Below are 26181 nucleotides of genomic sequence, written 5' to 3'. Positions count from 1 at the left end.
CGAGGCTCCTGCTAGGAAGGAATTTCTGATCACATCTGTGGTTGCAGTTGACCAGTGACCTCAGGTGACCTGTTCCTCTGTTGGCATTTTTTTTTTCCTTTCTTCCTATGGTGTGCCAGTTTTTCCATAGTTCCCTAAAATGTTAGCAAAACACTGAACAACTCTGAAACTGCTCAAAAGGGTATTTTAGGAAAAAAACCAGAAGTTTCTGTTCCAGGAACAGACCTCAGCTTTTGGAGACTGTTAAATGACTTGGAGTCAAAAGTTGCTTGAAGCCAGATTCTGGGACTGAGCCTCACCTGCTCAGAGCTGACAGCTCGGGCTGTCTTTGGCTCAGCTGCAAGGGGTTCCTGGCCTGTCTTCTCTCACATGGGCATACCTTCTCATAGCTGGCACCGAGTAAAGGAGAACATGGCCACACCTTGTAAGGACAGCCTTTCTCACCGTGATCTATGGTCAATAGTTTGAGCCTTTGTAAATTTGATCTTGAGCACGTGTGAAATAATGACAGGATCTGGAAGAATAGTTACAGCTCTCTCCCAGAAGATGTTGCTTTCTTATTTTAATCCCAGATCAAGAAAACATGTAAGTAAGGCTCCCTTGGTGTGAGTCTACCTTAGAAACAAGGACTTGGAAGCCCTTATTGGAAGGGGGATTTGGAGGTAAATAGTTAAAAACAAACTTTAATTTTCAGAAAAAGAATCAACTAAGAGTAAGTGATCAGGCCACTTGCCCAGCAATAGAACTTACTAGAGATCCACTGCTTGGAACTCTGTCCCATTGACCTCCCCAAGTCTCCAAACAGGAGCATGTGACTCTGTGCCTGAAGAAATTATGTCTTCAACATTTTGTTTTGTTTTGTTTTGTTTTTCTTTCTATTTTATTTAATTAATTTATTCAGATTACATCTCAATTGTTATCCCATCCCTTATATCCTCCCGTTCCTCCCTTCCTCCACTTTCACCCTATTCCCCTTCCCTATGTCTGTGATTGAGGGGGACCTCCTCCCCCATTATATGGTCACAGCCTCTCAAGTCTCACCTTGGTAGCCTGCTTATCCTTTCTCTGAGTGCCACCAGGTCTCCCCACCAAAGGGAAGTGGTCAAATATGGGGTACCAGAGTTCATGTCAGAATCAGTCCCTGCTCTCCACTCAACTGTGAAGAATGTCCTGTTCATTGGGTAGATCAGAGTAGGGGTTCGATGTTTACTGTGTGTAATGTCCATGGTTGGTACAGCATTTAAAGCTACAGTAGTCGAATGTGTGGCTTGGTTGTCTTCATAACAGTTTAGTCTGTTGGTCCAACATCATGGCTGATGGAGTTGTCACTAAAAGGCACATAGAAAATGTAAAATTGGATTTTTCTAAACTGAACCTCTGTCAGTGTGTATGTGTGTGTGTGTGTGCCTTTTAATATCACATGACACACTGATTCTTGCACATCTACTGGTGCCCTTAGTCCATGCCATTCATAGGTCTACATAACCTAGAGCTACAAGGCCCATCCATGATAACCCATGAATCGACCAATCAGCTGTCACTTGTCATCTGTGATACCTGTTCTCTATGAGGATGTGCATACAGGAGGAGGGTAAGCAGAAAGGCAGTGTGTGCTGCTGTGACGGATTGGTGTCTCGCTGTTGGTGCTTCACAGGAGACCCGTCCAGTCTGTAAACCGCCTATCCAGGGAGATAAAAGAGGTTCAGAATCATTAGTGGGTCTAACAGAGCCAAAGGACAGATTGCCAGATGATTAACCCCTTAAGACCCAGGAGGGAGTAGACTGGAGTTAGCAAGTTGACTGCATACTACAATCTGCTCTTTAAAGAGCAGTGTCAATGATGGCTTGCTTGTGGGAATGCTGTGCTGTAGCCATCCAAGAGTGGCTGAATTGTGAACCACTGGTCCAGATAAGAAGCCAAATGCAAAGAACCGGTGGTCGCCCATGCAGCAGCCAATTAGCCAGAACCTTCCTGTAGAGCCACAGTTGCATTTACTTTTGTGTCTATGAAGTCCTGTAACACCCAGTGTGTCCTAGAAGGCTGCTTGTCTCAGTAGACAATGTTGTGAGCCTGAGAAGTAGGCAAGGAGGAAGATTTCCTTTGCTGCGAGAGGAACGGGCTACCTGAGCTGAGAATCCATATTGCGCACGTGCCCGTGAAGCTCGTCGTGGTCCCTGCTGAACTCTAGACGTAGGGCTGAAGTAAAAACCGCTAATCAGAGTGGCACATGTCTTCCAAATAGTACTGTTGGTAGGGGATAAGTATCCCCAAAATGTAACAGACCACCTGTTTCCAGAAACCAGGCCAGCTCAGTAAAAGCTAGTAAATCAGGCTGCTCAATTTGTAGAATTTGTTCATCAACTCAAAATTTGCCTGGGACTCCCTTTTCCTTTTGAACTCTTCCTGACACTCGACAAACCGTAATGAGCAGGGAGTTCTAACAGCTTCGGCTGCTAACAGTTGACCGGCTTCCATCTGAGTTCACAAATGGCCTTTTAAGAGCATTGAGTATTTCTCTTCTCAGATTCCCCACTGCTTTAGTTTGGGGGAGCTGGTGCCAAGAATGGGCCCCTCTGCTCTGGGACAAGAGGAGGAGAATCTATGCAAAGCACGGGCTTGGCTGCCTTGGAGGCCTTCTCGAGCCCCCTTTGTACACAGTAGAAACAGGCACTGAGCCAGATGGATCTTGGCATGTGAATCCCCTGTGGCACTTCTGTGTAGTGGACAGCCTACCCAACCCTCCCAACACCGCCCGAATGCCAGATCCCATGAGATCAGAGATGTAGAAAGCAAGGATCTCAGATAGACTGTCAGACAGATGCCAGCGAGAGGGAGGAAGGATTGGCTGGTCAGAAAAAGAGACAGGAGGCTGGCACAGAAAGAAGAGCAGAATGACAGACATAGAGGTACACACCTTGGGGTTCCCCCACCCCCAGTACTCAGGGCCCTGTGAGTCTTTGCAGTACACGTTGTGAACCTCAGAGGAATTTGTAAAGGTGTGTAATTCAGAAACCAGTAAATTAGACATAATGCTTTGGGCTAAGGTTGGTTTTTGGTGAGCTGACCCGTGTTAAGAATGCAACCATGGAATGTAACTCTCACTAGGGTTTGACCAGGGCACTTGGGTCATGCCAAGGTTGGAGGACCGCCAGGCCTCCACAGTGCATCCCATTGTCCACATAAGAACCAAGGCCTCAGCTTCAACCAGTCGAAGCTGCTCGGGGGAGAGGACAGGAGTGTAGCAAGTATGTCACTGCTGCCTGAGGCTGAGAGAGAAGAAAACTGCTGGGATGCCCTCAAATGGCAGCGCCTCCAATAGTAGAGTACAAAGGGATGCAAGCTCAGGACTTGTTGGTACTTATGGATCTGGTTCTTCCTAAAAAAAAAAAAAGTTAAGATAGGGAGCTAGGGAGACGGCTCGGTGGGTAAAGGACTTGCCACACAGGCCTGAAGAGCAGCACTTGATGCCACCCACACGGAAGCCATGCACAAAGCTCATGTGGTGGAGGTGAAGGAGGGGAGACACGGGAGCGAGCATCTCTGGGGCTCACTGGCTGGTCTAGCCAAATGGTCCAGCTCTGGGGAGAGAGAGAGAGAGAGGAAAAGAAAAGACAAAGTGTAGAGTGATGAGAAACACTATCTGTCGACCTCTGGCTTTTGTATCTGCACAGACACCCCTACCTACACACACATGTGCACACATGCACACACAAGGAAGTTAAGATCAGTGTCACTCTGATCTGTCTGAGCCTGGGTGAAGGGAACTCCTAGAAGCAGGAGCCAGTATTAGATTTAAGTTGCTTTGCTAGGTTTTAATCCCAGTGGGGATTACATTCCAATACATCACCCATCAAGGCATGCCACTATCTACCAAGTCCCACTGCACAGGTTCTGTTCCATCCTCAATTTACCATTGAAGACCAGATATGGCTGCTTGGTGGGATGCTTGTCTAGCCACACAAAGCCCTGGCTTTCATCCCCAGCACTGTATAAACTGGGCATGGTGACATATGCCTATAATCCCAGCACTCAAAGATGGAAACAGAAAAAAACCAGAAGTTCAGGTCATACTTGGCTATATAAGGAATTCAAAGCCAGCCTGGATTACATGAGATTTCAAAAAGAAGAGCAAAACATTATCTCCAAACCTATCAAGCAAGCTTAGGATGATACCAGCATGCTAAAGACCCAGATGCTAAGTTGCCACTGGGAACCTTTGCTGATGAGAGAGGTCATTTGGTTGACGAACAATATGAAGTGATCAGGACCCTCTGGGGTTAGCAGAGGGGTTTTTGGCTTGCTCTGTGAAGGCCTCAGCATGACTTAGTGCAGCCACTCTTAGAATCCATCCTGGATAGGGAGGCTCCCTTGGACTCTGGAGCAGATGGACCACTTGTTCAGACCCAATAAAGAGCTCCGAGCAATGCCATGAAACTGTTCTTGGGGATCTTGCTGTCTCTTCTGAGCCCCCCCAAAAAATCACTATAATGGAAGTCAGCTGATTGCCCCTTCAGCTGTGTACAGGCGGAATCTTAACTGATGGGCTGAAGAACACATTGACCCTCAGCAAGAAAATGAAGCATTTGGGATCCACCCAGATGATCTCATTTCAAAGTCCTTCATTTAATCACACCTGCTACCAGAGAAAGTATATTTAGTAGTTGTGGGGATTAGGGGGTGCATATTATCTCTGGGTGGTCCTTATTCTTCCAACTATAGGTACTAACAGGTACTTTAGAGAAAAAGAAAATACAGTAGTCCCTCCTTAGCCACAGATTTTTCCCTCTGTGGTTTCAGTTATCTGTGGTCAACCGCAGCCCAAAAAAAAAATATGATTTGGAAAGTTCCAGAAAGTTTATAACTACAGTTCTGAGTAGCACAGTGAAATCTGGTGCCACCAGGCCATGAATCTACCCTTTGTCTCGTGTTACCACTCTGCACACATGACAGGCATGTTAGTCACCGTCAGCGTTAACCTTGTCAGCTTCAGTGGTCAGTGGCTTGAGAAACACCTGCATGATTGTTAAAGCACACCTCTGAGAGCAAGGGAGGGAGAAAGACCTGTCCTGAGTTTAGGCCTCACCATGACATAGGCTGGGGCCCCAGAATGAAAGGGAGACATCTCTAGAGCATGGGGGTCCCCACTCTGTTTCCTGGCCACTGTGATAAGGAGCTACTCTTCCTCCCCAGCCATGACTGGAACCTCAGGGGCTATGGCCAAAATAAATCTTCCCTCCCTTGAGTTGTACTTCCCGGTATTTGATTGTAGCAATGCGTGACCATGCTAGATGATCATTTAGTAGCGGCTGTCTCACGTGTGAGGTTGAGTGCCTGTGACATATCACATGGCAGTGATTTTGTACACGCCATATTCTTGAGTTATTGTAGCACTGTGTCACAAGACCTGGGCCGGTCACCTTCCTTCACCTCATCTCATTGGTGTTAGCCCACATCATAGTGTGTTGCCGCAACATACTATAACATTGAAAGTTTATTTGTTGTTAATCTCTTGCTGTTTTTAATTTAGAAATTGAATTCTATAGGCATATAGGCACAAGAAGAAGAAGTATCTATAGGACTTGGTACTGTGTACAGTTTCACACATCCACTGAGAGCCCTGGGGCGTGTCCCTTGAGGATAAAGGAGAACTATTATGAAAGGAAAGAGGGTGATGCGCATGGCATTGTAAGAAATAAACTCAGGGTTACAAAGAAAGAAGTGAACATTCCAGACGAAGTGTCTAGACAAGGCCGACTTTACTCTGATCAAGAGGGTGGTCTAGAAAAGACCAACCCATCAAGATAGGAAGTCATTAGTTTTTACTAACCCAGCTGGTGGCTGAGACTGTCCCCCATTGGCTGAAGGGTCCAATCTCAGAATCTTACTCAGTTGGCTAGTTTGGAAAGAATTGGTGCACAGGAAATGAAGGAGGAATAGGAAGGGGGTCCCTCACTGCTCCAGGCTGTCAGATTCCTACCGTAGAGCTATTGTGTAAACCAAGGTCTTACTGGGTGAGGAGGATTAAACATTTGCACGAGGTAAATAAAAAGATTTGAACTCCTTGCCTAAACACAAATATTATAGTATCTGATAGAAATGACTCATATTTAATATTTCTTATAGCATGTTCAGCATGTCACTGAGGACATAAATGTCGATAGAATGTGCAAGAATTGTCATCAGCCCATGACGTTTTCTTTCTTTTTTTTTTTTTTTTTTTTCCCTTTGTGGCTCTTCTGAGAAAATGAGACACAAACTATAAATCAGGTCTGACCTGGCCAAGTCACCTTTGAATTAGGGATTTTATTAACTTAAGGCTGCCACAGGTATTTGTAAATTAGCCATGGGGCACCAGAATAAGCCAGAGCCCAGTAAGAGCCAAGCAGCCATATTCTTTTGGCAGTCCGGAACTGGCCCCTCCTGCAACCCTCCTTTGGGGTCCTACTGGGCTCAGCTCCTGGCATCTCCTGAAGTTGCCTGCCACTTGGGAGTCTTTCAGCAAGCTGACAGCATGATTTGAGCCTCTGAACATGTAGTTGTCCCAGCATCCTACACTCCCCTCCCTCAGATTCCCTTCACGTGGTCTGTGCACCCTTTCCGGCTTTGTGGCCATGCTGTGCCCTAGTCTGCTGTGTGTTGCTATTGCAGGATGCCACAGCTTGAATGGTGTAGATACTGGAGCCTCTGGAGACGAGAGGGTAGCCAGGCACCTGTCCAGGCCCTTCCTCAAGGATTTGCCAATCCAAGCCTGGACTCACTACACAGCTAGTGAATCTGTCGAGCCTCAGTGCTGGAAGGCACCTGAATGTCACCCCAGCAGAGGCCACCCAGACCTGCGAAGGAGGGTATTTGCTACTCCGAAGACCTTAGTCCAAAAGCTTTAGAGTTTCAGGCTTCAGGGAGATGTGCCCAGAGAGAGAAAGCAGAACAAAGGAAGCAGCTTTACTTTGCACTAGCAGGCCCCCCTTTGCACAGGGGTCCTCTTCATGAACCAGGGATCCCCTCTAATGCTGATGGGCTAATATTGATGGGCTCCATAGATGCAGAGATGCAGGGGCCCTGCCTCTGCACCCCCAGTTTGCCTCCACCTATGAAAGACAACAATGTCACTACAAGCTTGTCACTACAAGCTAGTATTCACAGTGTCCTATTCCCTAGGAAAGCCAGGTGGGCCCTCACCTGCTCCTGAGGTCTGCCTGCCTGTGAGTCACCTACCACTGGTAGATCCAGAGGCTCTGGGACAAAAACACCCAGCTTAGAGGGTCAGAACCTGGGACCAGAGTCTGCAAGGCACCTCATGCCCTCAATTTTCCCATCTCAAAGTAGTTTGCCATAATCTCCCACTTTGACTGCTACTCTTGTTTAATAGGTGGAGTCTTTCATGTGCTGGGCACACCAGGACCACCTCATGCCTGGTACCATCCTGTTATTCCAAGAGAAACTGCAATTGAGGGCCCTATATAGCAGACCATAGCAACTCCCAAGCTGCTAAAGATTAAAAACCACTATTGGCTATTCTGTTTTGATGGCCTCTTTCGTCTAGATTAGCTGTTGAGTTCCTATGAATGACCCAGTCTTACCTCCCTGTTGCTAAACTACCCTCCTGTGCAGCTGTCACTCTGGCCTTCCTGGGGACTGCTGGGGCCTGTCCTAGCCGTGGTACCATGCTGACCCTTTGTCTAGAACAAAGGCTGCCTGTGTCAGCCTTTGTTTCTGCTGCACGCCCCTCCCCCGCGCCATGAGGTGGAGACTGCTGCCTCATTGTTCCCTTCATCCAGCAGAAGAAAATGACTCCCTTGTGCATAGGGGTTGGAACAGGACAGAAGGTAAATGAACAGAGGTTGCAGCTTTCTCATACCAAGACCCGGGATAGGGTTCTTTCCAGTGCCTCGGGGCATCCTGGAAATTGGGAGAAGGGCCTGTATCCCCATCATGAAGAAGCTGTAAAGAGGCACTGCTCCAGAATCGTAGGAGGGCTCTGTGAAAGAACACGGAAAGCTCTCGGCTTGAGGCGACAGGTCAGAGTTTGTTCCCACGGAACTGCCTCCCCCACCCTCACATTCAGGGTGCTCTCTGGAAGCTGACCACTAGGGCCTGATTTTTTAATTCAGCACCTCTTGTAGATTTGGGGTGGGGGGGGGGGGTTTGACTGATTCATTGGAGAGATGCAGCAGCATTTACGCATTAAAAGTGCTCCCTAAGCCCTCCTCATAATAGACTGTGTACATCCATATGTGCTTTGAAAAGGCAGATGGTCAAGCTTGTGCCTTTATGATCATTTTTTCCCTTCTTCTCAAAACTTGTTGGCATTTATGTATGTGTACTTGAATGTGTGGGGCACTGGTGTATGCAGATACATGTGTATACATGTGTGTTCATGTTCAGGTTGAAGTAAATTGTCTTGTTCAAGCACTTTATTTTTAGTTTCACTGTATGTATATTCATATTTGCCTAAATACTGCTGCATTTATTTCTGTGTACCACATGCATACAGTGCCCCCAGAGGCCAGAAGAAGGCATCAGATTCCTTGAGATGGATTCAAAGTTGGTTGAGAGCCACCATGTGGATGCTGGGAATTGAACTTGCCTCCTCTGGAAGAGCAGCCAGCACTCTTAATGATTAATCCAACTCTCCAACTTCCAGAAGTTTTTGTTCGTTTGTTTTTTCGTGATGGGGTCTCATTGTGTATCCCTGCTAGTTGTGGAACTCTCTTTGGAGTCCAGGCTGGCCTCAACCTCCCAAAGATCCACAGCCTCTGCCTCCTGAGTGCTGGGCTTAAAGGCATGTGCCACCACCACCGGCTACTTTTTTTTTTTTTAAGGCAGGATCTCTTGGTAAACCTGGAGCTGACCTGTTGCAGCGAGTCTAGTGAGCCAGCTTTCACCAGATGTCTGCCTCCCCAGTGCTGAGGTTCCAGGCAGCCAACAAGCCTTCCCAGCATTATAGATGGGTCTGAACTCTGGTCCTCAGCCATGACAGCAGGAACTTTATCCGTGGCTCCATTTCCTCAGCCCTCTTTGAAAACATCTTAACTATAGCAAAATACACGTAATAGGAAACTACCATCTTGCCCCCTTGTGACTCTACCACCTACATCCAGAGAACTCGCACATTGTGAAACTGAACCTGCATCCCTTACTCCCTTCCCCTAAGCCCCAAACTCTGGATCTAATGTTAGGTCATCAAGCAAAAACCACACTGAAGCTAGTGTGTGGGACTTTGTGCACACCCTCCAGATCCGGAGCCACACATTCTGTAGATACAGACAGCCTGCGGAGCTGGCAGGCCTGTGAAGCCCGGTATCCCCCTCTGTGCTTGGTGCACAGCACCCCCTGCTGTTTGAAATAATAGCAATGTTTGCCAGCAAGCTAGCCGGAGACCATCAGGCACTAAGGCAACACCTTACCATTATTTTTGCCAGCACTCCAGCGCAGAGAACCAAGCTCTGTTTCTGTGGTGTATATAATTGGCTACTACATTCAACAGGCTGACGTTTTGCCAGCCTGACCTAACATAAGAAGACCCGACCTCTCCACACTGCTTACTCTTGTCAGTCATCCTTTCTCCTCTGGTTTTCCCACCTGCGTCCTCTTTCCCAGTCACCCTCTCCCACTGTCGTTTCAGGGGCTGTCTCCTGAGGCTTTCCATGAAGTCACTCTTTAGCAGATGCCTTAGGGTGTGGCAGCCACTCCAGCCTTACTCCCTGTCATTCAACAGTGCCGACGCCTACCAGTCAGTCATAGTGGCTACTTTCATGCACTGTCGTCATGTCATGAGGCAGTTCAACCCCAGCAATACAGCACTGCTTTCTCCTCCATAGTTGAGACATTGGCTGTTGAAGCTGGGCCCTTAGCTTCCCTTTGACATGCCTTCCCTCCCAAGCACGATTTCTCATGTCCCTGACAAGACATACATGAAGATCCATTTTTTTTGTAGACATAAACAGGGGCCTATTCTATTTAAAGCTGCATCAGAGATGGGGGGGGGAGGTGGGGAGAGGGAGAGAGATTGACATGGGAATACCAGGGTGTCTTTGAACTTGAGGGAGCATCTCTTAGCTTTTGTTGAGTGTAATTTGAGAGGTGAAGGTTCTGGAAGCTCAATGGCCACCAGAGCCACCCCAGCTTCTTGGTCTTGTCAATGTGAGGAGTGAAATTCACAGAACATATGGAGCGATTTTAAGAAGAGTAGTTAGGCAGTGCTGTGAAGGAGGGTCCCGGGAGGGGAGTGCCGTTAACCACACAGCTGTGGAGTCATGAGGTGGACAGAGGAGGTGGGGAGAGCTGATCAGTCCAGTTCCTTGCAGCCTCAGTTTACAGCCTTAGTATGCTTTCCTGGAAAGAGTACTCCTTTAAGGAAAGAAATAAGGAAGTAATAGACCCCTTACTGGCTTCTCAAGCCTCTGGCCATGACAGTCAATTTTGGCTTAGACATTCCTTTTCTAGCATAGCTCGCCTCCAGCTATGAGGCTAAGAAAGAAGCTGGTTACTTTTTAGGCTCTTTTTACCCTTAACTGCCTAGCCAAATTCCACCACCCATTTTCACCAGTATTCTCTGTGGAATGGGTAAACACAAATGAGGAAATGAAGTCCATCCTAATCTCTTTATATTTAGCTGAGTCCACTGGTGATGTTTGCTGGACTCCCAGGAAGGCAACTGAAACAGCAGTAGCAGGCACTGATGAATCAAACGTAGCAAGCAGAACAGATACACTGTGTCCATGGCTACACTTTCCATTGATTTTCTTTCCTGGCTAAACCTTATGACAGTGTGGACCAGTCTCAACCCAGTACACAGGGTCCTCTAAGGAGGGCGGTGCTCACAGCAGTCCTGTAAAGGGACAACATTCCTTCTAGAAGCTGATGCGGTCTTACCTGGAAGCCAACTATAAAGAAACAGTGGTAGGAATTCACCACAGGCGGTCAGAACTCAGTTATAGTTACTGGAAACATCCAGTAACCCTAACTCCTGGTCTGTATGGGTAAGCACTGGCCTCCCAGTATGGGATTTCAAACCCATAGCACATTCATTCTTTCTGGCAAATGCTTTAATAATGATGATGTCATGGACCGGGTGGGTATCTTCTTAAGCCAGGATAGCTGTGTGTGTTTTACTTTTTTTTCTAACTTCAGGAGGCCAGAATCTCCTCTTCATTACTCGTTCTAATTATTGGGCCATGGGGAAAACTTTGTGAATTCAAAGACTGTTATCAGTGAGCAATACTGTAGAGCAGGGGGCTGAGGACACCCAACAAGGGGTACACCTCTCTCATCCCCGTAGTAGCTTTGTATGTTCTCTGAATTTACATGCTAAGGGAACATCTGGCCTCTCAAACTCTATTAGCCAGACTTCACCATTGTTGACCTTGATCACTTAACTTAGTAACAACGTTTGGCAACCTTCCGTGTGCAGTGACATGATTTGTCCTTGGCCATCCCACACGAATGAGCTGAAAGGTGTTCTCTAGCCATATCACAAGGGAACTATTAAGGGACTGTCTGGGATTGCATGCAGATTAGCCCCACTTCCTTAGTTGTTTCTAGCAGCACGGGCTTTGAGATGCTAGTTGTATGCTTGGGGTTATGTCAAGGTTGTCTTGCTGTGTTGCTCATCTTCCTGTCGTGGCTGTTGAGGACTCCAGTGGCTCTAGTGTTCCCTTGATACATCCTATTGTTTTGCTTTCTGGGTACTCCTTTACTTCCTAACACTAAAGATCTTCCTGGATGTTGATAGTCTCTCATATTCCCAGCACTAGTCCTAGACTGAGTCATTTCTCTAAGGAACTTTGGGTCCTTTGATTGGACAGTAAATAGAAAACCCAAGATCTGGGCACAAATTTGGCTGTTCTAATTTGAAGGCCCCTTCCTAACGATATGATATTGACAGCAAACTCTGCAGAAGAGAATCCAATGCTGTGGCTACTCTAGGACATAAATCGTGTCTGTTGTCAGTAGTCCATTGGGTTTTCATTCTGGTTTGGAAAAGCCAGTGTCATTGGCCTCTGCAAATATTTGAAGAACACAGCATGTTATGGTCAACCAGGAGGGCATGTTCTGAGTTAACACTAGGTTAACTCAGTAGAATGATACTTCCTAAAATACCCCTTGTTGAATGGGCTCCCAAGTCTTGTTTTCTGAAATGCTGGGTCCAGTTAGTATGCTGGGACATGAAATATGACCTTCAGGTAGATGTCCTAGCTTTTAGCAAAAAATCTTTCTGCTTTTAAGTTGTTTGCATGCCCCTTTCTGGAGATTGAAGCAAAATTTCTTGTAGCTTCAGAGACTGCAGGGAGAAAGTAGAGGGAGAAAGTGGCTTCTCAAATGTAGGGCTCCTGCTCTTTGGTGGCCTTCTTCTAGCTGGACCAATGGCTTTTAATTCCAATTTTCCTAAAACACAATAAAGCTGGACCCTGAGTGTATGTGTGCGGTTGACAGCTCTGGGGCCACCTTCCCTATCTTCCCTCTGATCCACTGCCCTCCCCTAAAGAGCAGATTACTTTCTACAAGACAGGAAAGGCTTGACGGTGAGCGTTGTCTACATGGGAAGGCCAGAGGGAAGAATTAGCAGGCTCACTTGCTGCACAAGCATGCGCCCACACTTCTAACATCCAGTTGCCCTCTCCTTTTCTTTGATGTGTTATGACTTAAAAGCCACTTAACAATGGTTTTGCAAAGCCCAGAGAGCTTGCATCTTGTGTTTGAGGCATTGTCTCATGTTCAGATTATCTCTGGCTGCAAAACAAAGCACACTAATGATTCTCTGGGAAGCCCAAATTTTGAGCGGAATATAGCCCGTGACACAACCTATCCACCAAGGAAACACAGAATGGCTCACCTAGGAAAGATCAAATGTGCAGATCCATGGCAGACTTGAGGGGTGGCTTATAGCTTTACTGTTGTGGCAAATATTGAGAGCCTAACATAAAGCAGCCCTGGAAGAGGGGATCTTTAATCTGTTCATGGGATGTGATACAGACAGGGGGATAAATTGTCTCTATATCCAGTGCTATTTGGGAGTCATTACTAGAAATTGCTGCTGTGTCTGGGCTGCAGGCACAAGTGGTATCACACTATTTGAAAACAGCAGTTGGGAAAGGTGGCAGGCCACTTGTCCATGCAACTCAGGTGTTACTCAGGTCTCCAATCTCCCTGTTAGTAGATCTGCGGGAGTGGTAATAGGTGGGAATCCCTACGGCAAGCACCATGACTAGTGGGTGGCACTGCTGCAGCTGCAGACCAGGTGAATATGCTCCCAGGTGCTGATGAGCCTCCAGGAAAAGCCTGGTGATATGGTTGGTCCACCACAGTTTTATGTCTCACTGTGGCCAGGCTAATTCCATGCAGCTTAAGTTACCAAGTGTAAATAACATTATACAATTTCGGTGCTGTTTTCACATGACCGCATTTTCTAATGTATTCAGTTTTATTTTAGACAAGACTTGCTTGTATTTTAGGAAAGGGAGATAAATATTTGATGGGACAGGCATGTTTTGTTTTGTTTTGTTGTTTTGTTTTAGGACAGGCATGTTTTGAACATTATTCTCCATAGTTATACCATCACATTTTAAAATCAGCACCAAATTTAGTCGGTTCAATTCGGATTGTTCCCAGTAAGCCTGCCTCCGCGCACTGCTCCTTCCATTCTCCTTCCAGCCCTGTTCCCTCTTCTCCTGGAGGCATGGCCCCTCCCCCAATCTATCCCCATTTATCTTTGGGTGGCTTGTACCTGTGGTGAACTATGATACTATGGGAAATTATCTTGATGAATATAATAACGACTCCTGATTCTTAAACAGTCATTAAACATCTTATCATTTCCCTGACCATCTTAAACAGTAACCCTATTTTTCTTAGCTCTCTGTGTTAACTCTTGTTTCATTCCACAGTTCCTCTCTCTGTAACTCTCCTGTAATGCAGACTCGGCAGGCTGCATCTTCCTCACCTGCAGGGCACCTCAATGACCTGTGTGTCTGGCACAGCTTGCCTGGGGTGGCCCTGTGCTTCCTTCTCAGGGGTCCCCCATGTTCCTGTCAGTATTTTTCTCTGTCTTCCCGACTCCCCTGATTTGGCAGACCACGCCTTAATAACATTCTGAAAAAGTATTTATGGGAGGCGTGACAGTTAATGCTGTCAAGTTGGCACACAGTAGAACAGACAGACCTCAGCATGTCTGTGAGGGGTTTTCCACACAGTTAGCTGAGGTGAGATGACCCACCCTAAATGTGTTACCATCCCATGGGCTGAATTACAAAGGAGAAAGCAAGCTGAGTGTGAACATTTATCTCCCTCTGCTTCCTGACTGGATGCCATGTGATCAGCTGCCTCACACTCTACTCCCACGCCTTCCCCAGTCATAGTCTGTACTTTCAAACTGTCAACTGTGTAAAGTAAGCCCACTGTTCAGTTGCCCTTGTCAGTATGTGTCGGACCTAAGACAAGTAACTAATGCTCCTTTTAAGTGTTGCTCAGTGAGTTTGGTTGAGCGTTCTAGGAGAGCAGTGACCTTCCCTTGAAACCACTTCCTGCAGGCCTCTTTCGGCTGTCCCCAGCACTATTGATGACATGTCCTCTTGGGTCTCTTCCCCTCAGCTGTCCGCCTCCCAAAGGTGGTTCCTTTCAGTCTTGAAATTCCTCTTTCAGCTCTGAAAAGTTTGCTATTACCTCTTTCTGGAACTCCTGGTATCAGAATATAAGACGACTTGTTTTGTTTGGTCAAAAGAAAAACAATCTAGTCTCATTCTTCTACCTTTTATTCCTCAGCTCTGTCTTTGTGGCTGACTTCTGACCACATGTCCACATGTCAGCTAATGCCTTTCTCAGGTCTACTTTCATCCTCATCTTTGGCTCTTTCTTGGTTCATAACTATCTTTTCTAGAACATCTCCAGTCTGTTCTTAGTCCATGGATACAGTATCTTCACTCTCTTCAGATGGCAGCATGACAGAAGCGGGTTTTGTTTTATTCTTTCTACATTGTCTTAATTTTCTCCTGTTTGACTTTGAGGCTGTTATAGAAGTCTGGGGACCCCTGATTGTGTGTTCATGTTCATAAGTAGTGTACTGGCAGCCACTCGGAAGCTGTGCATATGAAAACAGGGCCAATATGCCACCCGTGCGAGTGTCACTGATGAGAACGCTACTTCAGAAGACAGACTTCCAGGGACTCCAGGTTTCTTAGGCCACTGAAAAGCTGCTCTAGTCTACTGCCTCTTGGAACTCAACTGATTTCCTGTTTTGAGAGCTGAGGAAAAAGCAGGGACATACAATATGTCCCCCTGCCTGTAGCCCTAGGACTCTGCCCTCAGCCATGCCAGGCACCATTTTTCTTATCCAGAGAGCAATCTGCTCTGATAACTTAAGGGAAGCAATGCCAAGCCATCAGGGGGGTGTGTATGAACTGCTTATAGCCAGATTTTAGCCAGTCCCCATAGGCTGTGCTTCCCTGCTTCCTAATCTTGGAGGGAAGGGAAGTAGGAAGTGAGTTCTGCATTTTTGTCAGATTAAGGTTCCATTTTCTGAAGTCTGCTAAACTTTCCTACTTGCCCATCTGCTTCCTCAAAGTTGCAGATTTTTGTGGCTGTTGTTTCTTTCCTTACCCTCCTAACAATGAAAACTGGCAGGCTGCAGATGACACTACATGTCAGTGTGCTGTATATCGTCCAGATGCTTTCAGGTCATAGTCTATTTTGCTAAGGCTAAAAACACTGTGTTAATGGACATGTCTGTCCAGAACTGAAAAAGTGAGCCACAGAAGACCCTGGCTAAGCCACAGTGAAAGCAAGATGGTCTCCTTTCCTAGTCCAATTCCCCATTAAGATGTCGCCTACAGTGGATGTGCCATGTACAGCACATGGACCAGCTCTACCCCTGCCCCCTGCCCCTGATACTGGCAAATGAGAGCAAAGCAAGGATGTAGAGCTGCAAGTCTGAGGTGCCAGCTAGATGCTCAGTGAGCATGCTTGTCATCCTCCAGAACACTTAGGAACCGTGTCAAACCTGACCTTGTCATTTCACTTATTTATGCCTTTCTCTCACAACCTTGTTCACTGTTATCCTGTCCCACCCTCCAGCTCTGTTTTGTGATGTTCTGGACCCCCAACGTCTCTGAGAAGATTTTGATAGACATCATTGGAGTGGACTTCGCCTTTGCAGAACTCTGTGTCATTCCTCTACGTATCTTCTCCTTCTTCCCAGTGCCAGGTAAGGAGCAGAGAGTGTACATGTTCCTGCCCATCCTCCTGCAAGGTGGAACCATGTCACCAGCAAATGTGTAATTATTTCACTCTGGGCTAGAAAGATGCAAGGGCATTAGCCAGCAGGCTGAACATTCTATAAATGAACCAAACAGCACAACTTATATCTGTAAGATGCAAACACAACTAAAAGAAAGTAGACCCAGAGGGGCAGTGGGTAAGAACTAGTTGACCTGGCTGGCCTGTCTTGATTATTGAGGTTCTTCAAATCTGTGTGTGAACTATAGTTCATAGAACATACACCAGAAATTCAGTTTTATAGCAGGATGGTTTTCAAAGTAAGATGAAAAATAAAAATTGAGTGATCTTACTGTTAAAACCTGAAGATGAAGAAAGAAAAAGACACTTAGAAGACAATGTCCAAATGGCTCATGGCCAAAAAGGGCAATGTCAAACCATACGCCAGAGGAAAGTATCACCACGATGACTCTGTGTTGTGAGGGACAGTATTCAAGAATGGGATGACACAAGAGAAAAGCAGGCTGTGGGGTGAATGCTTAGGATGCAGCCAAGTGGTCCCTAGGTGTGTGCCCAGTCTAAAGGTATCTAGGCTGGTATCAGGGTTACATGTGGGCAACAAGCATGTGGTCCGAGGAGCCAGTACTTAAAGAGGACTTTGTACATTTGCTTGTGCTCTTTATAAGTCCACAGTTAGATTTAAGAGAAGCTGTTTTGTTGGTGGTGGTTTGGTTTTGTCCTGTTCTAGTTTTTTTATCTTAATTTTTTAAATTATTTTTTAGAGAGAAAAGAAAGGATGTGTATTTTGGTGGGTGAGAAGTGTAGTCGATCTGGTAATTGTGGGAGGAAAAAACCATAATCAGAAGTGTGTGTGTGTGTATGTATATAATACAGGGCCAATGACATGCCTTCCAGCCCTGTATTGGGAACAAGTAACCCCTGCTGAGCCTCTGGAGGCCAGTTATTAAGGAGGTCACCTTCTGGACTGGGGCAGGAGTAAAGGAATTAACAAAAGGCAACTTGGAGCTGGTGTGTTGGGTAAACACTGGGTGAGCCAAGCTTTAGAAGTTGGTGGCAGTGGAGAAGCTACAGTTGGAGATCAGATATGTGGGGTTCCCTTTCCATAGTGGTGATATGAAAAAGGCTAGAGAATCCACACAAGAGCAGCAGGGACCACGGGGTCTCTCAGGTGGTGGTGAGGGCTTCTTGGGTACTTTCAGTCTTCTCAACAGTTGTCAGGCTCCATTGCGTCTTGGCAACGTTAGGTTTGGACCATCAGATCAGCATATGCTATGATTCATGCCCTCTCCCATGGCCAAATTGAAGTGGAGCTATCTTTTCCCTGTGGGAAGAAAATTAGCCTTGTCTATATTTCATTTTTACCCCTGGGGAGTGAATGCTACCCCAGAGCAAGCATATCTTCTCCAGGAGATTTTACGGGCATTGCCCAGAGGGGATCAGGGTGCTTCTTACCAACCAGGGCAAAGGTTGTGCCCTGTGCATGCGCTGTGCACCTGGGCCTTCCTTCTTTCACGTTCAATCTGGATGTATAAGAGTGGGAGTGGAAAATATGTGCAGTGTCATTGTGTAGTGACAATGTACCCAGTGATCAGTAGCACCATGACAGGAGAAAGGAAAATGGCTAAGGGTGAGGCAGTCAAGGTTGGCTCAATAAGCCATGTGGGAACTGGGGACAAGGTCATTCTCATTTCTCCACTCTTCCCATTCCGAGTGACACCTTCTGGTCCCAGCTTTTCCCACCTAGCATCAACACTACCTCTTTTCTCAAAGCTTTCCTTCTAGATGAGGGTGGTCAGAGACAGACTGGGCAAGGCCATCCTGGCCACCTAGACACAGGACCGAGAAGGCTGAAAGCTGGGTAGGAATGGGGCCTGACTCCTGTTAGGCTCCAAAGTCGGGATCAGCAACCACAGGAAGATGAGTGGACCAGACTGGGTTACAGCAGCTAGGCTGTGAGTTCCTGGGCCAGCAGCAAAGGGCAGGATGAAGCAGGGTGGAAGCAGGCCACACAGCTGACAAGTGCTTCTCTTCTCAGTGACTGTGAGAGCCCATCTCACTGGATGGTTGATGACACTGAAGAAAACTTTTGTCCTGGCACCCAGCTCTGTGCTGCGGATCATTGTCCTCATTACCAGCCTCGTGGTCCTGCCTTACCTGGGGTATGTGTTTGCAGCGTTTGGCAATATATGTGTCCTTTGCCACTAAAGTATTCCGTCTAGAGGATTAAAATCTGTATAGCCCAGTGAAATCCCCAAGCACATAAGAGCTGGAAATTCAGAAGGATGCCTTTCAGCCCACACCAGTGAGCTTTGAGATCCGCACTAGAAAGAGGTGCCTGGAAAGCGGTGATGCTCAGGCCTCACTGGCTGTGGTAAGCAATGTGCCAGCCAATGGAGGGAGAAAGGCAGTGACCTCAGAACTTCCATTCTAGTGGTGGGGGGACCAAAGGCTGGACATTGGGGCTGAGATGATACTATCGGAACAGGAGCCCGACAGCTCCGCCCTGTGTCACACAGGCCTACCTCAAAGGTGGTGGTCATTAGGTGCTGTCCTGAGGCTAGTGGATAGAGAAGACTATTGCTCCACCCCTCACTGGTCTGCAGTATTCGTGGGTTTAAGCCATATCAACTGAGTTCGTCATCAACTTATTAATTATGTCATGACTTGGTTTTAACAGACAAAATGCCTCTGTGTTCTCATTCCAGGGTACATGGAGCCACACTAGGTGTGGGCTCCCTTCTAGCAGGGTTTGTGGGAGAATCTACCATGGTTGCCATTGCAGCATGCTATGTCTATCGGAAGCAGGTGAGAAACTATGGTAACAGCTTTGGGAACAATCAGGACCTCTCTCTGCCTTCATAAATAATTTCCCTCATCAGTTCTATTCCAGAAAGTCTGTTGTAATCTTGGTGGGCCACCCTACCCCTTGCACACTACACCCTCTCCATTACAAACCCTCAACCCGAACGCTCAGAGCTAGTCTGCCCTGAAGGCACAGGGCATATTCTTTCCTCTCCACCTTATTCACTTAGATGAAATTGACCAGGGACTAGATACACATAGAGATGAAAGGGGCCCAACGCAGAGCCTGGTTGTGTGGCCTTTCAGACCAGGAGAGGGAGAGGTGCAAAGAAACAAACAGAACTGTTCAAAAAGAGACCATGGAGGCAGTCAGGAGAAAAGGGTGAAAACGCTGAAAGCTGTGAGTAAATGGGAGAGGGCTATAAAAGTAAACTTCAGAAACCCAGTTAAGATGGGGTAAAGTTGAGGGAAGTGTTTGCCTTGGGGACTGACTGAAGGACACTAGTGGGGGAAAGGGAGAGAGCATAGCCAGTTGGCCAAGTACATACCAAAGAGGATGGGCAGCCAAGATAGGAATTCTTCCTTCTCTTGGTTTTGCTTGGGTCAATTAAGTTGAAAACCGAGTTTGCCCCTGAGAAAGGGCCAGGATGAATACTGGAAGACAGAGGAGGGTGTGAAAGGCTGAGTTGGCCAGGAGAGTAAAGGTGGAGCTGGGAAAGCAGGGTGTGAAGGCTGTGCCACCAAGAGGATGGCTTCCTACAGTGCCCCCCACCCCCCAGCCACATTGGCAGTTTCAGCTGAGACTGGAGATTTGGGCCTGTCTGCAGTCCAGGCTTCATCTGACAGATAGGACTCAAGAAAAGCAAGGAAGAAGGTGATTGGCTGAGCATTACATTTGAGCCAGCACGAGAGGGGCGAGGGGTTCCAGAAGGCTGATGCACACAGAAGTATGGACAGAGCAGTGATGGGAGACAGGTCCTGAAAGGGAAGTGCTGGTAATGGAAGCAAGCCTTCTCACTTTGATCTGTTGCTCAGAGCATGGACCTGGGGATGACTGAGCGGTGGCTGCTGAGAAGCCATTTTCTGCAAGGATGCAACAGCATGGCCACCAGGAATCAGAATATGCAATGATCAGAACACCAACTAATGATAGATAGAAGAAGGGCAAGTCTAGAACATAATATTCAAAGCTTAGAGATTTGGGGGGCAGGGGAGCAAAGCCTCCATTTGAAAGGTCTGTAGGAGGTGGTATCCAGGGATACTTTCCAAAGCATGACAATGAGGATGTGAGGGACAGGGTCCCCCACAGTACCTAGCACTGTGTGCCAGGCACACCACACCACAGAGATATGAACCACCACAGTAAAAGGAATATACTGCACTAGATGCTGCCTGGATCAGGACACCTCAGCCATAAAGTGACTCCCTGCTCACAGTACTGCTGTGGGGTGTCCTTTCCACGTCCCCACTCTGATGTGTCTTCTTTTATCTAGAAAAAGAAGATGGAGAATGAGTCAGCCACAGAGGGGGAAGACTCAGCAATGACCGACATGCCTCCAACAGAGGAGGTGACAGACATCGTAGAAATGAAAGAGGAAAATGAGTAAGCACAGGCTGCCAGGGGCACTGCAGGGACAGTCAAGACAACAGCATCATCTCTTTCCTCCTTCTCCCATCAAGTTGCTTTCTGGTTTTTTATTTTTTTATTTTTGGTTATGAAAGAGGCCTTGATTTAAAGGTTTCGTATAAATTCTCTAGCATACTGGGTATGCTCACTGATGCGGGGACCTAAAGAAAGGTCTTTACTGTCACTTTGTAAACACAGAACCGCTGACTTCATGCCCCTGCTTCATAAAAACCCAAAAGATAGAGCCACCTCTTGGTCGCCGTTTCTACTCCCTTGGACAATCTCCACTTTGGAACCAAAGGACTTGGGCTGTACCGTTGCCTCTTGGGCCACAGACTCTTTCCTGTCCGTGCTTGCCACCTAAGAATCAACAGCCTCTTTGACTTGCTCCCTGATGCTGTGGCTATGAGAGATGTGGCCTGGTGGCCATCGCACCCCCTCTCATTCTGGAGTCATGAACTATCTATGGCACACACCGATGAGCTCCCAGAGGAAGGCTGGTGGCCATGCTGGGCCAACCTAATGGAAATTTAATCTCCTGTAGAAACCGGATCACAGTCACAAACTGACTTGACCATCAGCATCCCACGTTGTTTTCCTGGTTTCGCTGAGTTGCCGTACCCTACACTGTATATACATGAGCTGACTTTTCAGAGTTGTCACAGAAGTGTAGCTCCAAAATGTCAGCATCCTTCCGCATGACTTTCCCTGAAGGCTTGCTTTTCACTTGCCTTCCCTGAAGATGGCACTAGAGCGAGAGAAGTGGAGCGTTCTAACTGTCCATTTCATGTTTCCAGTGAGCAGAGCTTTAAGTTGTAATCTAGCATTCTAATGCCAGGTTCTTGTCCGTAACTTCTGACGTAGATGTGTTACCTGTTGCTGCCGTTCACAGTCAAAACTCTGCAAGACAGGTAGCTGAGTGTATATGGTACTCACCTCCACACCATAAAGCAAGACATTTTATAAACAAGTATCGAAGTCACTATGTGATACCCCTGAAATAATGCATTGGAAATCCATTTAGTGCAGTATATTTTTCTAAGTTTTGGAAAGCGGGTTTTTTCCTTTAAAAAAAAATTATGGATACAGTTCACTAAATTCCTGATTTAGTCAAAATAACTAGAATGAAAGAACCTAAACAAAAACAAATATTTTAAAGATATAAATATATGCTGTATATGTTATGTAATTTATTTTAGGCTATAATACATTTCCTATTTTCGCATTTTCAATAAAATGTCTCTAATACAATTCAGTGATTGCCTGCGTGCTCCACATCCCTACAGCTCACTTATGTTGTACCAGTGACTGTTGTATGTTACTTACAGCAGTTTTACAAGTCCTGTGTGTATGAATGTAAGGGCCTGCAGATGCCAAGAAAACAATTTTTCACAATGGGCAACCTAGGAAGAAAATGGGTCCACTAATGCAGACAAGTAAAAGCTGAAAGGGCAAAGGAAAAAAGGAAACAAAAAGGCAGGCCTCTTGTGTTGACTTTTTCCATTGTTGTGTAACCTAATGTTAAGACTACGGGCAAAGGTGGACTATCGGCTACACGGGCTTGCATTCCCATTTCTGGATACCCAATGTCGTTCATATGTGCCCCCTGTGGGAATGAGTCCTGTGCGCTTCCATAGCTGCTTGTGGGTAATTTCAGGGGCAGATCTGAAAAGATAACTAAAAGTCTTAATTGTATTGGCTTTTTAAAGTACATGACTAGAAAATTAAACAGCAGTATTTTTTAAAATGTATGGCTATTTTCATGCTTGTGGGGTCGGAGCTTAAATATCAAATTGCAAAAACAACATCCTTTCCCTCTAAATTCAAGAACAGCCAGTGACTCTGTAGTGTGCAATTAGACCATGTAGCTTTAAGTCCAGAGCCACGTCACTTGATCAAGATGAGTGGGCCAGCAAGCTGTATACACTTCCCGAGGAGCTAGAATGCAGTGGGAGGCCCAGGCCTTAGCAATGGAGCAAGATTTGCTCAGACCTTCCTCTTGCCTTCTTTGGGCCTGTGTTGTGTGACCTCACATCCTAAGGCACAATCTGAGCTGGCACACTGTTCAGTCTGAACCAAGAATTCCATTGGCTGGATTTGGGGAGGGGGCACTTTTCTCAACTTTCCAAAGGCATTAAGGGCGGCCTTTCTTCCTTACCAGCCCACTATTATTTTTAAACATTTTGCTCAGCTGACAAAGAGAAAACAACCATGCCTGCGCTACTGTCAAGGACTGTGGAAAGACCAGCTATGACTTTCTCAAGGCTAAATGAATGAGGACAAATCCAACCTACGGTTGCAAGGGCATAAGGCAGGTTTCCATCAAAATACTGAGGAGCTGGCATGGCCCAAAGGAAGCTTTTCTAGAGTGAGGGTGTTCTCTGAGGAAGAAGAGAGGGCTGTTTTTCTGAGGGACGACAGGGGGTCATTCTAAGTGCACACCTGCCACTTGCTCTGCTCTTGTTTACTCAGCCCTGGCACACAGGGCCTCTCTAAGGGGCCTGGGAACTGAGTAAACAGAATTGCTGTGACTCCCTGAAGGACAAACTCTACCCACTGCAGGGCTGGGGGTGGGGGGTGGGGGTGGGAGAGGTTGAGGCTGGCAGGAAAGTCGCCACTAAGGATCCTTTCACTGGAAAGGCCACTTGTTTGCATCTGTGGGTAAAAGCTGGTCTCTCCTTGTGCCCTGTGTTGGGCTTCTCTTGCATCAGAGACACTCTTCTCCCATTTAGGGCCATCGGTTCTTGGCACTCACTGATGGTTTGACTTGGAAATGTTCACAGAGGGCCTCGGAAATGAAAGCACCTAAAGCTGGCTGAAGGTGTACTGGAGGCTATGCGACTCTGGACTGCAGGAGTCTGGACAGCACTTTCTACTCCACTGACTCTAGGTGCATTCTTGCAGCGCAGCTCCTTCTGCATCTGGCAGGATTGAGACAATGGCCTTGGGAAAAGTTACTCCATGTCATCTTTAAAGTAAGAATTCAATCACTCCCTTCGTGCGGGTGTGGGTGTGGGTGTGGGTGTTCTGGAGATGAAGCAAACACACCACAGAACTACACTTCTAGCTCCCAGCGCTACTGAAATAGGCAGAGGGAAAAGAACTTTTCTCTAAATTCAGCAACTTTCTCTCCAAACTGCAGCAAGAGTGAGATGTGTGCTACAAAACAGGAGATACTAATATTCTTGTAATGCTTTAGTTTTAGTTTTTTGAAACAAGGTCTCTCTACGTCACCCTGGCTGTCCTGGGATGAACTATGATGACCAGGCTGACCCTGAACTCAGAGACCACCTGCCTCTACTATAAAGGTGTGCACCACCACATCTGGCCCCTTGTAATAAATTTTATTTCCTTGAGACATGTTTCCTTGTCCTTTTTTTTTTCTCTCTCTGCTTCAGTAAAGCTCTGAATAGAGTGTGACCAGAGCATCATGTGCCCAGGTATCTGGCCTAGAGTATTTCAAGAAGCTAACTACCAAACTTCGAATGAAGCCTTCTCTGCACCACTAGGACAGAGGGGTGTTCTCAATGCTACCCCATACTTTTAGACCCAAAAGTAAAATGCTGTCTCTGGAAGGACCTAGGAATATGAGGTGACCAGCCCTTCCTCATGACCCTTACACAAGGCTCTTTTATAAAAAGCATTTGGAGCATCAAAAAGCATGGCTTTGAACAAAATATTTGGAAACCATGAGAGGTCTTTCTCTGTGTGGTTATTCTTAACCTCTATTTTTGTCATTTGAAGTAGCAAAACATCAGGTGACTCATCAGCTGATCTAACCACACATGAAACAGGATGTAGTGGAAATCTGAAGAAAAACGTAAGAAAAGGCCTGGGTTGCCTGCTCATTCAAAGGCTAGTGACTAAAATTAACGCAGCAAAGCTAAACAGGAGAGAAACAGGACTGTAATCAAAACAACCCAAACTCCACTTAGAAGCCAGGAAACATAACTAATTGCATAGTTTACTGTCTGATCTCAAAAGGGAAAATGAGAAGACAAAGTGACTTTAAACTTCATTCGCCCACCCCACCCCCTAAGACAGATGGTTAAGTGATGTGGCTCCCTGCTGAAAAAAGCACATTAAAAAAAAAAACAAAAACTGTTCTCTGCAGAGTAGCTCCAGCACTGTGGCTAGTACCTTCAAGGACTTCAGTAATACATCTTTAAGAATTTTGTTTAGTGTGTGTCCTTGTGTATGTACATTTTAGTGTGGGGGTTCACATAACTGTATACATAACATGAAGTCCAGAGAAGGGTCCAGAATCAGGGCTCCTCCTCCTATCACTCTGTCTTGTTTCCTTTCTGGACTCAGGGCTCAAATTTTGTTGGCCAAGCTGAAGCCATCAAGAGCCATCAGTCTTGTCTCTGACCCCCACAGCTTGCCAAGTGGATGCTGGGATGGGAACTCTTGTCCTCACAATTTTAGAGCAAACATCTTAACCATGACGCTGCCCCTCCAGTACGGTAATTTTCTCTCCTTCATTTTCAGTCAACCAGAGCCTCTCAAAACCTGATGATCAGGCGAGATGCACTTACAGAGGCGGCTTTCAGACACACATGGATAGACTTAGTGAACATTTGTATACAGTACCTCTTTTCAGTTAGGCTGTGTAACTCCAAGTGGACTTCACTAGCAAGGCTTGACATCCGTGTCTGCAGAAACAAACGCCAACCTATATTCGTGTTGAAACAACACATGAGAACAGGGCGCCTTTGTACTGCAGAAATAAGACTTCCTTGCTGTACAAGAAGAGAGGAGATGAGGACAGAACAACTAAAAATGGTACTTCTAGGATGGCAACAGTAAAGTCTCATTAAGAGGAAACTGCTCCTTCAGGTCAAGAGGATAAAGTTCCAGGCCCAGGTGGAGGCCTGACATCTAAGTTACCCCACACAAAGAGTGAATACAACCCATTATGCCAACCTGGCCACGAGACCACACCAGGACAGTGGGAGCATCTTCAGCCATGTTGCAGAGATAGGCAACAACAAATTCCTTTAGTGAGATACACTTTTACTTCCAGAATTCCTGCCCCCTAGCACAAGCTCACCTCCCTGCCATGTGGCTTTCTGCTGCGGTGTACCATGGTTTTTTCGTTCTCTTCCCCTTTCTCCTCTAGGCAACTACTGAGATTTATTGCTTGCTTGCTCGCTCTGGGATTTTTCTTTTAAAACTCTTGTAAAGTTGTTCTCAAGCTTCCATTTGACCCATTTTAATAACATTCTTATTAGTGAGACTAAGAGCCCAAGAGGGTACTCAAAGTCCTTGCACTTCGAGTAAACTTTGGTTCTGACTTTCAAACTCCCCTCTCTTTTAATTCTTTAATTAGCGGGGGGGGGGGGGGGGGAATGAGCCATTCCTATACCCCAGTCAGTATCAGTTGTGATAGACTACATAGTTTCGTGGAAATTCAGTATTATGCACAGTAGTGATACCCAACCTCGGGTCCAGGATAGGGAGCTTTTGGAGCTGGAGAGCATTAGGGCCAGGTCCTCTGGTTCCCTGCGGTATTCGGCTG

General features: G+C 46.5%; 1 protein-coding gene across 1 annotated transcript in view; it reads left to right on the top strand.

Moving 5' to 3' along the window:
• Window positions 1–24016, top strand: part of ANKH (ANKH inorganic pyrophosphate transport regulator) — a 137015-nt gene extending 112999 nt beyond the window's left edge. The window contains exons 9-12 of the mRNA XM_084783518.1: window positions 16070–16199; window positions 18267–18390; window positions 18937–19036; window positions 20527–24016. Of these exons, the coding sequence (XP_084639644.1) occupies window positions 16070–16199; window positions 18267–18390; window positions 18937–19036; window positions 20527–20640 (468 nt within the window). The 3' untranslated portion in view covers window positions 20641–24016. The remainder of the gene's footprint in view (window positions 1–16069; window positions 16200–18266; window positions 18391–18936; window positions 19037–20526) is intronic.
• Window positions 24017–26181: the final 2165 nt, after the last annotated feature.

This window comes from Acomys minous, assembly GCF_964271855.1.
Source record: "Acomys minous genome assembly, chromosome: 5".
NCBI classification, from domain to species: domain Eukaryota; kingdom Metazoa; phylum Chordata; class Mammalia; order Rodentia; family Muridae; genus Acomys; species Acomys minous.
This window is presented reverse-complemented; position numbering and strand designations above follow the sequence as displayed.